This window comes from Rhineura floridana, chromosome 21, assembly GCF_030035675.1.
Source record: "Rhineura floridana isolate rRhiFlo1 chromosome 21, rRhiFlo1.hap2, whole genome shotgun sequence".
Classification (NCBI taxonomy): Eukaryota; Metazoa; Chordata; class Lepidosauria; order Squamata; family Rhineuridae; genus Rhineura; species Rhineura floridana.
In genome coordinates, this window is record NC_084500.1 from 5,314,587 (window position 1) to 5,331,437 (window position 16,851).

The 16,851-nt window shown below is 44.8% G+C and overlaps 1 protein-coding gene across 3 annotated transcripts in view; it reads right to left on the reverse strand.

Annotated features, from left to right (window-relative positions):
• Window positions 1–16,851, reverse strand: part of ANKFY1 (ankyrin repeat and FYVE domain containing 1) — a 71,617-nt gene that overhangs the window by 47,372 nt on the left and 7,394 nt on the right. For all 3 annotated transcript variants that reach the window (XM_061605459.1, XM_061605461.1, XM_061605462.1), the window contains exon 3: window positions 778–896. In XM_061605459.1, coding sequence (XP_061461443.1) covers window positions 778–896 — 119 coding nt within the window. The remainder of the gene's footprint in view (window positions 1–777; window positions 897–16,851) is intronic.

The following is a 16,851-nucleotide window of genomic DNA, read 5'->3' on the forward strand; positions in this document are numbered from 1 at the left end:
ACTCTTTTTTTTTTTTTTTAAAGTCATGTGTAAACAGCTTATTTTACAATACAAACCCTTAACTTGGCAACATAATTGCCGATTTAGAATCAACGTCTTTGGGCCAGAATTTACTCTCCCTCCAGATTAAAGCATTTAGGGGAGAAACATGCAATGCTTACAATCCTCTCGTTGGGGGAAGGGGGAGGAAGCTGGAGGAAAATGGGAGAAGAGGAAGAGGGAGCCTATGTACAAATATATATTTTTTAAAAACCACCCCTCCATTCATTAAAGATAAAAGACTGGAGCTGCAACAGTTGCCTTACACAGAATTACTACACGGGTCACTGTGGCACAGCAACACTCAGAACAAAAGGAACAATCAGACCATTCCAGCCTGCTTTGTTTCCCAGCTATGACAGGCTCCTGCTCAGTAAGACGAACAGGCCACCACACTTAACACCCACATCATTAAAACGCAAGAAGGGTGGGCCACTGATTTAACTAGAGTTAAACGTGGAGCTCTCAAAGGCCCATTAGCATGTTCTGGAGACAAAAGCCTCATAATTAATGGATCAAGTGTTTCTTTCTACAGGCAGAGCACCTCCTGAAGGATAAGATGCAACCTCTGTTCCCAAAGAGGCCTTTCATGCTTTCATTGCTCTTCCAAAGACAATGAAAACATCTCCATCTCTCTCTCTCTCTCTCTCTCTCTCTCTCTCTCTCTCTCTCTCTCTCTCTCTCTCTCTCTCGCTCGCTCGCTCTCTTTCACTCACACAGAATCAGCCAGAAACTAACCTGACAGATCCAGCTCCTCGGTCGACACCAGGTTGGCCAGGCTCCAAGTCTCGCTGCGAGCTGCCAATACAAATTTGTGAGCGCTGACGTGCTTGTCTCCAATCTTTATCTTTAGGTCGCTGGAGAAACACAACAGACAGACAGACACACATGCACACACCTGTGCTTAGAGGACTTTGGCTGCCATTATGCAAAGTTCGGAAACCCAGGGTATCCTACCAGGGAAGAGATAGTAGCAATACGTGGGCTCCCTGCATCACTGTGGCATGGCCCACAAAGAAACCTCCAACCTTCACTGCTGCAGAAAGAGGCAGAAAGCATGCAAAGCTTTGTGAACACGACAGGAAAAGACGCTGACTATGCAGAAGCAAAGAGGGCAACTGGCACAGCCAGTCTTGTTTGCAATCTCCGGGCCCAAGATTAAGGGGCAAAACAGCCATTTGAGAAGAAAAACCCTGGAAGAATTAATGCAATGCATCCTCTTCTTCAACAATGTGCTCAAAAGGCACCCGCCCCTTTTTTTTTTTTAAATAATGATTGTGGGTTTTTTTGTGTGAATAGTGTTTTATTGAGATTTCTAGTAAATGTAACAACAAACAAGTAAAACAATCAAAGTGCAATAAAATGTCACTATATATAAAACAGAAAAAAGTACATTCAACAACAGAAGCTTTATATATAAAACAGAAAGAATACTGCTCCACGTATTGCTGCTCCACGAGCTAGAGGAAGCCCCAGCTGACAAAGCGTCAAGGCGAGTTAAGCAGCAGAGCAAAAAGAGGGTAAGTAGCTCCCATTTATTCCATTATTAAATTGAAGTAAAACAGCTCAGAGCAATAAGTAATAAGGGCAGCCCAAGGTCACCCTGAGCTAGGAGCCAAATCCTGAAAGAACCTATATCTTAGGAGACAGATCCTAGGAGAAGGAAGCCCATAGAAAGCTAGTTTTCAACACCACCCTAGCAGGAAAGCTTCAGGGGACACTGTAAACGAGGCTAAATTCCAGTCGGAGAGAAGGGGGAAAAGGAAACTCCACCAACACATACAGGGAGAGAGTCAGCTCAGTCCTTGCTAAAAAGGGCAGCTTCAGCCTTCCTGAAACACAACCACAAGCTCTGTTTCCCTAGGTTAAAGAAAGGTCAGGCTGTTCTAGGTGGGAAAACAACAAACACAAAAGACTTGCCTGGAAGGCGCAGCCCCTTGCTGAGATTAAAAGCAGCCAAAAGCTTAAACAGCCCCGCCCCTCGCTCAGGAAGGAAGCCTGCCTTCCTGCCTTCAAAGGAAGGAAGCCTGAGAGAATACTAAAGAGTTAAGCCCCAGCTGATAGCCATCAGCCTCAAGTAACACATCATTGGCTGGCAGCAGTAGCTGGGAGGAACCAGCCACACATATAAAGTCAGAGCACCCTAGCGAGGGAGCCTGCTCCACGAGCTAGAGGGAGCCCCAGCTGAGGAAGCGTCAAGGCCCCAGCTGACAAAGCGTCAAGGCGAGTTAAGCAGCAGGGCGAGTTCGGCAGCAGGGCGAGGAGGCCAGGGCCCCCCACTCTGCCCGTCTGTTCCCTGACCTCAACTAAACCGCAGTCTCCAACCCATTGACGTAATAAACCTTAAACAAAACTATGCAGGTAAGAAGCCAGCAGGGGTGTGGGGGCTTTCCAGTGTTTTGCACCGCCTGCAGCATGTACGACTATCTGCCTGTTGGACAGAAGTCGTGGGTGTGCTCTCGGTGCAATGAGCTCCTGGCTCTCCGGGAACGACTTCATTTCCTTGAGGCCAAGGTGGCGGACCTGGAAAAGCTGAGAGAGGCAGAGAGGTGTGTGGAGGAGGCCTTCAGGGATGTTATAGCTGTGTCCCACTCCAACGATGATAGCTCTCCTGCTATCATGGACAACGATGGTCTCGGGGAAGGAGAGCATCCAGCTGAGGAAGAGGGAAACGATCCCTTAGAAGGGACCCATTCCTTGGGGGATGAGCAGCTATCCTCTCGTGCCGAGGATATATCTCCAGGGGGTGGAGGAATCCTTGTAGTGGGTGATTCGATCATTAGGAACATAGACAGTGGGGTGTGTGATGGGCGTGTAGACCGCAAGGTGTTTTGCCTGCCTGGTGCGAAGGTTGCGGATATCGCCCGTCATTTAGATAGTTTGGTAGACAGTGCTGGGAAGGAGTCAGTGGTCGTGGTGCACGTTGGCACCAACGACATGGGGAAATGCAGCCGTGAGGTCCTGGAAGCAAAATTTAGGTTGCTAGGTAGGATGCTGAAAGCCAGGACCTCCAAGGTGGCTTTCTCTGAAATGCTACCAGTTCCACGCGCAGGACCAGCCAGACAGGCCCAGCTTCGCAGTCTCAATGCGTGGATGAGACGATGGTGTCGGGTGGAAGGGTTTGGATTTGTTAGGCACTGGGGAACATTTTGGGACAAGCCGGGCCTGTACAAAAGGGACGGGCTCCACTTGAACCAGAATGGAACCAGACTGCTGGCACTTAAAATTAAAAAGGTAGCAGAGCAGCTTTTAAACTGACTGAGGGGGGAAACCCGACAGGAGCTGAGGAAGGTCCGGTTCGGAATAAACCTCCCCCCTGGGATAAAAACCAAAGAAATGATGAAATTTTAAAAGGGGTAGGCCTAGAAGTAGGTATTGTGAGAGCAGGGGCACAGGATATAAATTCAGAAGAGCAAAATTACCACAGGCCTAACCACAAGTGCCAAAGACACTTGAAGAGAGACACTGCTTACAAGTGCCTGTACGCTAATGCTAGGAGCCTCCGAACCAAGATGGGAGAACTGGAGTGCTTGGTCTTAGAGAAGAGCATTGATACAGTGAGCATAACAGAGACCTGGTGGAATGGAGAAAACCAGTGGGATACGGTTATCCCTGGATATAAACTATATCGAAAGGACAGGGAAGGACGTATTGGTGGCGGAGTCGCTCTATACGTGAAAGAAGGCATTGAATCCAGCAAGCTCGAAACCCCAAAAGAGGCAGACTCCTCCACAGAATCGTTGTGGATGGTGATACCGTGCCCCAGGAGGGACTTAATACTGGGAACGATCTATCATCCCCCTGATCAAAATGCTCAGGGAGACCTGGAGATGAGATATGAAATTGAGGAAGCATCCAAACTAGGAAATGTGGTAGTAATGGGTGACTTCAACTACCCGGACATAGACTGGCTGCATATGTGTTCCAGTCATGACAAAGAAGCAAAGTTTCTAGATATTCTAAATGACTATTCCCTAGATCAGTTGGTCATGGAACCAACCAGAGGGACGGCAACCCTGGACTTAATCCTCAGTGGGGACCGGGACCTGGTGCGAGATGTAAGTGTTGTTGAACCGATTGGGAGCAGTGACCACAGTGCTATTAAATTAAACATACATGTAACTGGCCAATTGCCAAGAAAATCCAACACGGTCACATTTGACTTCAAAAGAGGAAACTTCACAAAAATGAGGGGATTGGTAAAAAGAAAGCTGAAAAACAAAGTCCAGAGGGTCACATCACTCGAAAATGCTTGGAAGTTGTTTAAAAACACTATATTAGAAGCTCAACTGGAGTGCATACCGCAGATCAGAAAAGGTACCGCCAGGGCCAAGAAGATGCCAGCATGGTTAACGAGCAAAGTCAAGGAAGCTCTTAGAGGCAAAAAGTCTTCCTTCAGAAAATGGAAGTCTTGTCCAAATGAAGAAAATAAAAAAGAACACAAACTCTGGCAAAAGAAATGCAAGAAGACAATAAGGGATGCTAAAAAAGAATTTGAGGAGCACATTGCTAAGAACATAAAAACCAACAACAAAAAATTCTATAAATACATTCAAAGCAGGAGACCATCTAGGGAGGTGATTGGACCCTTGGATGATAAGAGAGTCAAAGGTGTACTAAAGAACGATAAGGAGATTGCAGAGAAGCTAAATGAATTCTTTGCATCTGTCTTCACAGTGGAAGATATAGGGCAGATCCCTGAACCTGAACTAACATTTGCAGGAAGGGATTCTGAGGAACTGAGACAAATAGTGGTAACGAGAGAGGAAGTTCTAAGCTTAATGGACAATATAAAAACTGACAAATCACCGGGCCCGGATGGCATCCACCCGAGAGTTCTCAAAGAACTCAAATGTGAAATTGCTGATCTGCTAACTAAAATATGTAACTTGTCCCTCGGGTCCCCCTCCGTGCCTGAGGACTGGAAAGTGGCAAATGTAACGCCAATCTTCAAAAAGGGATCCAGAGGGGATCCCGGAAATTACAGGCCAGTTAGCTTAACTTCTGTCCCTGGAAAACTGGTAGAAAGTATGATTAAAGCTAGATTAACTAAGCACATAGAAGAACAAGCCTTGCTGAAGCAGAGCCAGCATGGCTTCTGCAAGGGAAAGTCCTGTCTCAGTAACCTATTAGAATTCTTTGCGAGTGTCAACAAGCATACAGATAGAGGTGATCCAGTGGACATAGTGTACTTAGACTTTCAAAAACCATTTGACAAGGTACCTCACCAAAGGCGTATGAGGAAGCTTAGCAGTCATGGAATAAGAGGAGAGGTCCTCTTGTGGATAAGGAATTGGTTAAGAAGCAGAAAGCAGAGAGTAGGAATAAACGGACAGTTCTCCCAATGGAGGGCTGTAGAAAGTGGAGTCCCTCAAGGATCGGTATTGGGACCTGTACTTTTCAACTTGTTCATTAATGACCTAGAATTAGGAGTGAGCAGTGAAGTGGCCAAGTTTGCTGACGACACTAAATTGTTCAGGGTTGTTAAAACAAAAAGGGATTGCGAAGAGCTCCAAAAAGACCTCTCCAAACTGAGTGAATGGGCGGAAAAATGGCAAATGCAATTCAATATAAACAAGTGTAAAATTATGCATATTGGAGCAAAAAATCTGAATTTCACATATACGCTCATGGGGTCTGAACTGGTGGTGACCGACCAGGAGAGAGACCTCGGGGTTGTAGTGGACAGCATGATGAAAATGTCAACCCAGTGTGCGGCAGCTGTGAAAAAGGCAAATTCCATGCTAGCAATAATTAGGAAAGGTATTGAAAATAAAACAGCCGATATCATAATGCCGTTGTATAAATCTATGGTGCGGCCCCATTTGGAATACTGTGTACAGTTCTGGTCGCCTCATCTCAAAAAGGATATTATAGAGTTGGAAAAGGTTCAGAAGAGGGCAACCAGAATGATCAAGGGGATGGAGCGACTCCCTTATGAGGAAAGGTTACAGCATTTGGGGCTTTTTAGTTTAGAGAAAAGGCGGGTCAGAGGAGACATGATAGAAGTGTATAAAATTATGCATGGCATTGAGAAAGTGGATAGAGAAAAGTTCTTCTCCCTCTCTCATAATACTAGAACTCGTGGACATTCAAAGAAGCTGAATGTTGGAAGATTCAGGACAGACAAAAGGAAGTACTTCTTTACTCAGCACATAGTTAAACTATGGAATTTGCTCCCACAAGATGCAGTAATGGCCACCAGCTTGGATGGCTTTAAAAGAAGATTAGATAAATTCATGGAGGACAGGGCTATCAATGGCTACTAGCCATGATGGCTGTGCTCTGCCACCCTAGTCAGAGGCAGCATGCTTCTGAAAACCAGTTGCCGGAAGCCTCAGGAGGGGAGAGTGTTCTTGCACTCGGGTCCTGTTTGCGGGCTTCCCCCAGGCACCTGGTTGGCAACTGTGAGAACAGGATGCTGGACTAGATGGGCCATTGGCCTGATCCAGCAGGCTCTTCTTATGTTCTTATGTACCAGAAAGCAGACTAACAGAATTAAAAAGCAGGGTACACATCACCCCAAAAGGAAGTTAATGATGAGGGCGGCCTTGCTTCTGCCCCATCTTCGACAGCGTAACATAAAAAGGGATACCATATTGGAGTAAATTTATCGGAGGATGCCTCACACCAAGCTTTTTTTCACTCTTGAGTTAATTTTCCATCTACTGCAAGTTGCCAAAGTCTGGTAAACCAATTTTTTAATCGATAAATGTTCTGCCCCCTTCCAATTTTTGGCTATTTCAAACCTCCCTGCAGGTAGGAATTTGGATACGGGAGTTTCAGGAACAATGGAACCCCCTTTAAGGAAAAGAAGTGCCAAGGCCAGATCCGGGATAATTGTAGCTTTAAGAACTTTACTAGCAATGTGAAAAACATCACTCCAGAATTGTCTCACTTTATTACAATCCCACCATAAATGTAGGAAAGAGCCATGGATTGGGCATCCCCTCCAGCACAGAGGAGATGGGGGGGAGTTGATATAGTTCAGTTTGACCAAATAATTATTGATTTTTAAAAAATACAACGATGGCAATTAGCTGAGAACAATCCTCACCCCACCCCTGATCTTTACAAAGCATAAAAATGTACATGGTAAAGTAAATGCCAATATTATGAAAGAACATTAACAGGCAAGCTGAGAAGACTATAACAGAAATAGAGAGCGGTACAGAAACAGAAAATAGTAACTAAAGAGCACGAGGCATCTAAATCAGCCTTTCCCAACTAGTGGGCCACCAGATGATGTTGGACCACAACTCCCATCAGCCTCAGCCAGCATTGCCAATGGTCAGGAAAGATGGGAATTGTGGTCCAACAACTTCTGGTGGCCCACTAGTTGGGAAAGGCTGATCTAAATCATTAAGTATTCCAAATTCTGGCATAACATGATGGTGAATTTCTGTTGTTTTCTACTGTGTTCACATAAGCCATAAAATCATGCCACACTGTAGCCAAGTTGTCCTCCTTTGCAATTCCATGCATGACCCTCAATCTTCACGTCAGTTTTTCTAGAAAAGCAAGGAACTGCAATTTATGATACCTGTATTCCAGCTCATATCTTTCCAATGTTTAGCAATCGTCAGCGCCTGGCCCATCTAACACTCTCAAGGCCTGCATTTTAGGCTAGGCGTGGCCTGCTTTCTTGCACTTTTTTTTTAAAAAACACAAGTAGGAAAGCAGCTCTAATCCATCCTACTCCTTTGGCCCAGGCTGGCAACAATTTAAAGGTTCACAATTAAAGCATCTATCGATTGGGCCCCAGCTGCTTACAGCAAGACAGGGGGCGGCACAAAGGGGAAATAGGACAGAAATTTATGCATGTTGTGGAGAACAAGTGGTTAGTGAAATTAGCCAATTAAACACTGTGCGGCTAATCAGTTAATTGATTTTCGGAACTTTTAATCAGCTAAAAAGATACCACCAATTAATCAGGAAGCAATATTTGTTTAATATAAGTGAAGAAAGAATCAGATAGCGGCAAGCACCATCATATAAGAGGGAATGTCACCTCAAGTGCCGGCCATGAACAACATGTGAATCATCCGAGAACAAAGAAGGTGTGCTTCTTGCTTCAGAAATATTATTTTAACACAAACATATATTCACAAAAAGAGAGAGAAATACTGTTTTAACCATATGGAAATTTAAATAACTGTCATGGTGACTGGCACTGGCTTAGATGGCTTAAAAGGGGGATTAGTGATTGATCCATACACACAAAAGAAATATTATGAGAGTAACTATATAGGTGTTTATTGTTATATACTCAAATATTACTGTCTGCCCAGCTGAAATAGAAAACACACACACAGAGGAAACATAATCACCAATGTATACCTTGTAGCATGTATACTGCATGCTAGCAATATATAAATAAATAACCACAATTTCCAAGAGTGTTAACTTATATGCATGGTAAAATATAATTATTTTTATAACACATTACAGGCTGGGGCTGATGTGCAGTCCAAAACATCTGGAGGGCACCAGGTTAGTGAGGGCTTCTATACATACTCCCCACAATAAATACTCTATGGTATTATGCAAAGTTTCTACAGTATATTATCATTCATTAAAAAAAGCCTAACACCAGCAGTTGAACATTATTTCTTCTCCATAAAGTTAGCAAATTAGATAGACTGATATCCTGCTCTCATAATATTTTTGGTACCTTTTTCACCACCTCTTAATTTAATATAACCAGTCAGTGTTTAATATATCAATAACTGGGGATTAGGTCAATTAAATGGATGATGGCCCATAGTCTATCAAGCAGCTATGACAGGAAATTTATTTTCTTATACCTCTTATACCTTTAAAACCCACCTTTCTTCCACCAAGCAACAATGGAGCATCAAGGTTCAAAGGCAGTCTACCGAATGAGACTGTGCACTGGGGGAGGGGATACTATCTTTCATGCCCTGCCTGAGGCGTCTCTGAAGCTTTTGGCTGGCCACTGTGTGAAACCGGATGCTGGACTGCATGTCTCTTTGGCCTGATCCAACAAGGTTTGCTGTGTTAAGATGTCTGGGAAATGCCCAAGCTCACACGGTTGCGGGAAGGCATTTAAGAGACAAAAATGACTCTTTTGCAGGAGTATTGATCAGTGCTTGAAGGGAACTATTATGGCGTATCCTCTGCTGACAAACAGCCATTATGAAGCTATAAGTCTAAAAGGCAGGGCCTGTCTTATTTTGAGCCACTGTATCACATTTAAACATTTTTAATCAGGGTGGGGAACTTTACCAGGATTGGCCTCGCAGGCCAAATGTGACACCTCCTGTCAATCATGTGATGTCATTATGACCCCCTAAGAAAGAAGGATGCCACCTCCTGCTGCTGGCTCTTGGGAACCCCACCAACTTCCCCCTCTCCCTTCCCACACTGCCCAAAGGCTTTTCAAGGCTTTCCCCCTTCTCGCTTCAAATTGCTGACATTGTGGACTTGAAGGAGGAGGGCAGGAGACTCACAAAGGCTTTTCGAAGTTGCCCACCTTCCTCTTTGTCCCCAATGTCAGAGAGAAGGCGGAGGTTTTCACAAAGGCTTTAAGACAGCCCCCAAATCTCCTGTTCGAGCAAACAGGAGCACAGAAGCTGTCTTAAAGCCATTGCCAAAGCTTCTTTGAAGTAGATTAGATTAGATGAGCTGTTTCAAAGGGCGCTTTTGTGAAAGCCTTTAATCCCCGTTTGGCTGATGAGCAGGGATTAAATCCTGCTGCTTTTGCTGTGTGATCTTGTTCCCTGATAAGAACAGAATCATGCAGCCAAGGCAGGGTTAAACCTTGTCTGCATGCCCATCAGCTGGCATCACTAGTGACACCAGCAGGTGGGTGCAGTTTGGGGAAATGGGAATCTCCTGAAAGGTCATGTTTGGCTCTGAGGCCAGGGTTCCCAACCTCTGCTTTAAATGGTATCACAATCTCCACCACCATGGGTGGTATTCATCTAAATAGTTGCACATGTGAAGCATTTCTACTAGCGCAACAGGAACTTTCCCCCTTTCTCCTGCACATCCCATGCTGTGCCCAAATCTGCTCTGGAGGGTTGGGGGAACCCCCAGAAAAGATTTAGCAGGTCCACGGGGGTGTGTGAAGAGGGGGAGATTGTTAGCAACTGAGGGCTATGTTGAATACGACCCACTGGAATGCAGAATGATGATCTCTGCATTTCAACAAAAATGAAACATGCACATCTTAGTTCTAAACAAGAGGTTTGTGAATTAAGAAATCTAGTCTTACACACAAACTGAAAAATTACAAAGAACAAGTTCTAGGGTGTTTCCCCCTTCTCCTCCCCCCCCAAAAAAAATTGAACAAAAAAAAAGTGTTAACATCCAGTTTTGAAGAATAGGAAGTGCTTAAGAGGCAAAACAAAAGTGTATTTGTCCAAGATAAATATTTAACTTCAAACTGTGCTTACTATTTTAACTAACAAAAGCAAAGCACATTTCTCTGGTCCAATTTCATGGCAATATGCGCTGTATTTATGTATTAAGTCAGCAACAATACTTGAAAACAACATTGTCCTTACAAGGGCCATTAGCTACAACTCTCAGTCATCCACGAACACATGCTGGGCCTGTAATCAAATATCTTGACATGAGGAACTCTTGAGCAAAGAGTTTGTTTCTAGTCTTGCCCTACAGAAAAGCACAGGAAACTCCTTGCTTCCACTCTGCCATGTTGGAGGATGAGTTTCTGCCTTTTGAAAGATGAGACTGTGTTTCACCTGATATCAGATCTTGGAACTTTGTTTTTCCAGCGTTCAGAAGCAACCTAATGGGCTTCCGTGTTCAAACCCATTTGATTTGTACACCCTGCTTGGACAATATGCTTGCATGGAAAAAGCATCCTCCAAAGGCATTTTAACTATTTTGTTTCCCTGGGTTTAATACATTTTCTCTACTTGTGCAAGAAAATTGCAAATAGCATAAAGATATAGGAAAGAATCGTAGAGTTGGAAGGGGCCTTGTAGGCCATCGAGTCCAACCCCCTGCTCACAGCAGGAAATCCACAGCTAGAGCATCTCCCACAGATAGCTGTCCAGCCATTGCTTGAAGACATCCAGTGAAGGGGATCCCACCACCTCCCTAGGCAGTCGGTTCCACTGCCAAACTGCCCTTACTGTCAAGAAGTTCCTTCTAATGTCCAATCTGAATCTACGCTCCTGCAACTTAAAACCATTAGACCTAGTCCTACCCTCTGGGGCAGCAGAGAACAAATCTGTACCCTCCTCTATGTGACAGCCCTTCAGGTACTTAAAGGGTGCAATCATGTCACCCCTCAGCCTTCTCTTCACCAGACTGAACATGCCAAGTTCCTTCAACCTTTCCTTATAAGATTTGTTCTCCATACCGGCTATCATCCTCATCACCCTCTTCTGGACCCGCTCTAACTTGTCTATATCTTTCTTAAAATGAGGCGCCCAGAACTGAACGCAGTATTCCAGATGAGGCCTGACTAATGCAGAATATAGTGGGACTATTACTTCCCTCGGCCTGGAAACTATAGCTCTGTTTATGCAGCCCAAAACTGCGTTTGCCTTTTTTGCCGCAGTATCACACTGCTGGGTCATGTTCAACTTGCGATCCACTACAATTCCAAGGTCCTTCTCACACACACTACTGCTAAGCCGGGTATTTCCCATCCTGTACCCGTGCATTGTGTTTTTGTGGCCTAAATGCAGAATCCTGCATTTGTCTTTATTGAATGTCATTTTATTAATTTCAGCCCAATTTTCTAGTCTATCCAGGTCCCTTTGGATTTTATTCCTGTCTTCCATTGTGTTAGCTATTCCTCCCAGTTTCGTATCATCCGCAAACTTCATAAGGCTTCCCTCCACCCCATCGTCTAAGTCATTGATAAAAATGTTGAAGAGTATCGGCCCCAGGACAGAACCCTGTGGCACTCCACTCGAGACCTCCTTCCAGTCCAAAGCAGAGCCACCGACGACCACTCTTTGAGTATGGTTTTCCAACCAGTTGTGAATCCACCTGACAGTATGCTACAGTAAGAGTTATACAGCATTTCATTATTGCCCCCTGAGCTAAAGGTAAAGGTAAAGGTGTTCCCGCACTTATAGTGCGAGTCGTTTCCGACTCTTAGGGTGATGTCTTGCGACGTTTACTAGGCAGACCATATATATGGGGTGGGATTGCCGGTTCCTTCCCCCCCCAGCATATGCCGGGAACTCATTTTACCGACCACGGATGGATGGAAGGCTGAGTGGACCTCGACCCCTTTTACCAGAGATTCGACTCCATTGGAATCGAACTCCGGCTGTGAGCAGAGCTTCGACTGTGTTACCGCTGCTTACCACTCTGCGCCACAGAGGATCTGCCCCGAGCTACACCCAGTAAAAACACAGAGGCTGGGTGGGGGTGAGGAGGCAGAAGCACAGAACTGATAACGGAAGCAAAAATTAAGTGAAGCTTCTCTGGGTGTTTTAAGTACAAATTTCTAACACTTATGACTGTGAAACCAAAGCTGAGTTCATGTAGATGACCTGACAAAACCTTAAAAGGCAGAGGTCTGGTTCAGATGTCACAGCTGACCCATGGCTTGGCCGCTGGGGCTTTAACTTGGGGTCACATGGTTTGTCCTCTCTCCTCCCTTCCCCGCTCTGCAATTTCCACCCTTACTTCCTAGTTGATAGTAGCTCTAGTTCTGATATCACAGCAAGCCACAATTTGTCTCCAAACTAGAACTGGAAACCTAGTTCAAATTGCAGTTTCCAATACTGAGTTTGCGACAAACCATAGTTTGCCTGAGTTATATGTAAGCAACTAAGATTATTAAGAACCAGGAAGCAAGGTAGGGAATTGGAACGCATAAGGGGAAGGGGAGGAGAAAACGTGGGGGCCCAACAGCATGGTCCTGAGGCCCATAACCACAGCCTGACCTGGGCCACTGGAGATCCTGGAAGCAGGCTCCCTGATCCTCCTCATGACTTTTGCAACTGGTAAATTGCAGAATCTTGGTTATTAACGCATTTGCTTTGGTGCAAAATACACAAGTCTCATTACAGTTTCTTCCCCATTATAATGAAATGACCAAGTTGTGCCCTTTTTATACATTACAGGGCTCTGGATATTTCGTGTGTTTGCATTTACACCATATAAGCACCAAACCCAAAATACACACAGGATTTGCCCACTCAAGAATCACAGCTCCCAATTTCTACATCTTTCCCACCTTGACAAAAAAAACCCTCACCCAAATCCCTTGAAACCTTAACCCTAGTAATAGAAGTGAGACACATACAAAACACACTTAACTGGCTTTAAGTTATGCTAGAGACCCATAATTAAAATTTTGGCACAGAGTCCTAATTCCTTCCACCTCCATTTCCTCGATCCAAATTATCACTGGCTAACCAGTAACTATTATGAATGGAGAGCACAGTTTTCTTCTAACATATATAGCCCACTTCTTCCTTAAGAAGAGCCCTGCTGGTTCAGGCCAGTGGCCCATCAAGTCCAGCATCCTGTTCTCACAGTGACCAACTAAATGCCCATGGGAAGCCTGTAAGCAGCACCTGAGTGTAACAGAACTCTCCCCACATGCGATTCCTAGTAACTGATATTCTGGGGTCCAGTTCCTCCGACAGCAGAGGTAGAAAATAGCCATTGTGGCTAGTAGCCACTGATAGCCTTTTCTACTATCCATTTGCTCCTCTCCTATTGTTGCTACTTGGTTGGATAGCAGGAAGAGGAAGACCAGAGCATAGAAGCAAGAGAAGATTGCTGCATCTATACCCATCTCGACCTCCACCTCTATGTTTCAAATGGCACAGGAGGGAAGGACAGGAAATGGGAAGTGGCACACAAGTTAAGTGGTACACCCTCAGCCAACACTCCGGCCACGCACAGCCTGTTGCCAATCCCTTTTCCTAATGACGAGAACAAAAGACAATTTCAGTAAGGTCACCAAGGTAGCATTTATTACAGTAATCTCCCATTAAAGGATTCTGCACAGCAACCTGCATCTAAGACAGTGAGTTGTATCCAGCAAGGTTCTACTTAGAGTAGACACACTGAAATTAATGGACCAAAGACTACTGAGTAAGCTTAGCGGTCATGGAATAAGAAGAGAGGTCCTCTTGTGGATCAGGAATTGGTTAAGCAGCAGGAAGCAGAGAGCAGGAATAAACAAACAGTCCTCCCAATGGAGGGCTGTAGAAAGTGGAGTCCCTCAAGGATCGGTATTGGGACCTGTACTTTTCAACTTGTTCATAAATGATCAAGAGTTAGGGGTGAGCAGTGAGATGGCCACGTTTGCTGAGGATACTAAACTGTTCAGGTTTGTGAAAATAAAAAGAGATTGCGAAGAGCTCCAAAAGGGCCTCTCCAAGCTAAGTGAATAGGTGGGAAAATGGCAAATGAAATTCAATGTAAACAAGTGTGAAGTTATACATATTGGAGCAAAAAATCTTAATTTCACACATATGATTCTGAACTGGTGGTGACTGACCAGGAACGAGACCTTGGGGTCGTATTGGATAGCTCAATGTAGATGTTGACTAAGGCGTGTGGTAGCTGTGAAAAAGACAAATTCCATGCTAGGGATCATTAGGAAAGGTACTGAAAATAAAACTGCTGATATTATAATACCATTGTATAAATCTATGGTGTGGCTGCATTTGGAATGATGTGTACAGTTCTGGTCGCCTCATCTCAAAAAGGATATTATAGGTTCAGAAAAGGGCAACTAGAATGATCAAAGAGGATGGAGCAACTCCCCTATGAGGAAAGGTTGCAGCATTTGGGGCTTTTTAGTTTAGAGGAAAGGAGGGTCAGAGGCGACATGATAGAGCTGTATATATGATTAGGCATGGCATGGAGAAAATGGACAGAGAAAAGGTTTTCTCCCTCTCTCATAATGCTAGAGCTCATGGGCATTCAATGAAGCTGAATGATGGAAAATTCAGGACAGATAAAAGAAAGGACTTTTTCACGCAGCGCGTTGTTAAACTATGGAATTGGCTCCCACACGAGGCAGCGATGGCCACCAACTTGGAGGGCTTGAAAAGAGGATTAGCATCTTCTTTTAGACAACAAGATCAGACAAATTCATGGAGGATAAGGCTATCAATGGCTACGTTCTACCTCATGGTCAGATGCAGGATGCTTCTGAATACCACTTGCTGGAAACTGCCGGAAGGGAGACTACTGTTGCACTCAAATCCTGCTTGTGGGCATCCCATGGACATCTGGTTGGCCACTGTGAGAAGAGGATGCTGGACTAGATGGGCCACTGGCCTCATCCAGTAGGCTCTTCTTATGCTCTTAAGTTAGTCACCTCCTCTGATCTCAATGGGTCTACTTCAAGTATGACTAACGGTGGGTACACCCAGTGTTGGCACCACATATTGTTCCAGCCATTATTAGTTCTACCTGTGCCTTGTGGCATGCTCTAGGACTGCAATCTTAGTTGACCAACGTTTAGCACAGGGATGGGGAACCTGTGGCCCCTCCAGATGTTGCTGGACTACAACTCCCATCATCTCTGACCACTGGCCATGCTGGCTGTGGCTGAAGGGAACTGGACTCCCTCAGCATCTAGAGGGGCCGCAGGTTCCCCATCCACAGGATCAAAATATTTTTAATCTGTTAAAAAGGAGCCTCTAAATTACTTGGATGCACTTTTCTTTTCTTTTGTTGGAAAGGGCACGCTTTAAAAAACCCTGCAAGTGCCATCTTAGAAGAGTCATTCACACACAGAGGGAGTGCCTTTCTAAGGTGGTGCCTGCTGTGACAGGCATATGTCGCCTAACACCAAAGATAATATGCTTTGACCTTCTTGAAAACTACTTTTCTGTTCGTATTAAAATGTATGCCAATTTAATCAATTAAACTTATTAAAACTCATAACCAACTAAAGTGTCTGTATTCAAGTGTCAGATGTTTACCTGTTTTAGGGGGCTTCTCAGTGTGGACAACTCAGCAGCATCCAATCATCGCTGTTCTGCTTTAAGCTGGAAGTGGCATAGCAACTCAGCCTCCAGACTTCTAACATTTTCTAGCCAAGTGAATAGGGAGGCAATTTTCATTGGTACCATTGTATGTTTGGGGGGGGGGGGTAGGAAGGATTACATACTTTCTCTCACTGCACTTCCAATCATCATCACCACCACCACTTGCCCTTCACCCAAAATTCCCAGTGCGGGTTACAACAATTTTAAAACACATAATTAAAAGAGTTAAAAACAACCTAAACATCATCACAGAAAATAAGGTGGATCCTAAAAACAAATATCTCAAGTGTTGAAGGCCAGGGTAAAGAGGTGCGTTTTCAGCGTTTGCCAAAAGTTGTACAATGAAGTTGCGAGATGCACCTCTGGGGGAGAGAGTTGCACAGCTTAGGACACCCTTTCCCAACCAGTGTGCCTCCAGATGTTGTTGGACCACAACTCCCATCAGCCTCAGCCAGCATTGCCAATGGTCAAGAAAGATGGGAACTGTGGTCCAACAACATCTGGTGGCACACTGGTTGGGAAAGGCTGGCTTAGGGGCTGCCACAGAGAAGGCCCCCTCCCGGGCCACCCCAACCCCCGAGCTTCCTAGGGTGGCGGAACTAACAAAAGGACCCCCTCTGCCGATCTCAACACCCGAGAAGATGTGTAGGGAAGGAGGCAGTCTTTCAGATATTTGGGACCTAAGTCATTTAAGGGCTTTAATTGTCCTCCCCCCACTGCAATGGAAGAGGAAGAAAAGAAAGGGTTAAAGTTGGAAAAGGGAGGGTTAAAGCGACAGACTAGATTCCCGGAGGAGGAGAAACAAGCCACAGAGAAGGAAATGGCTAAAGCACAA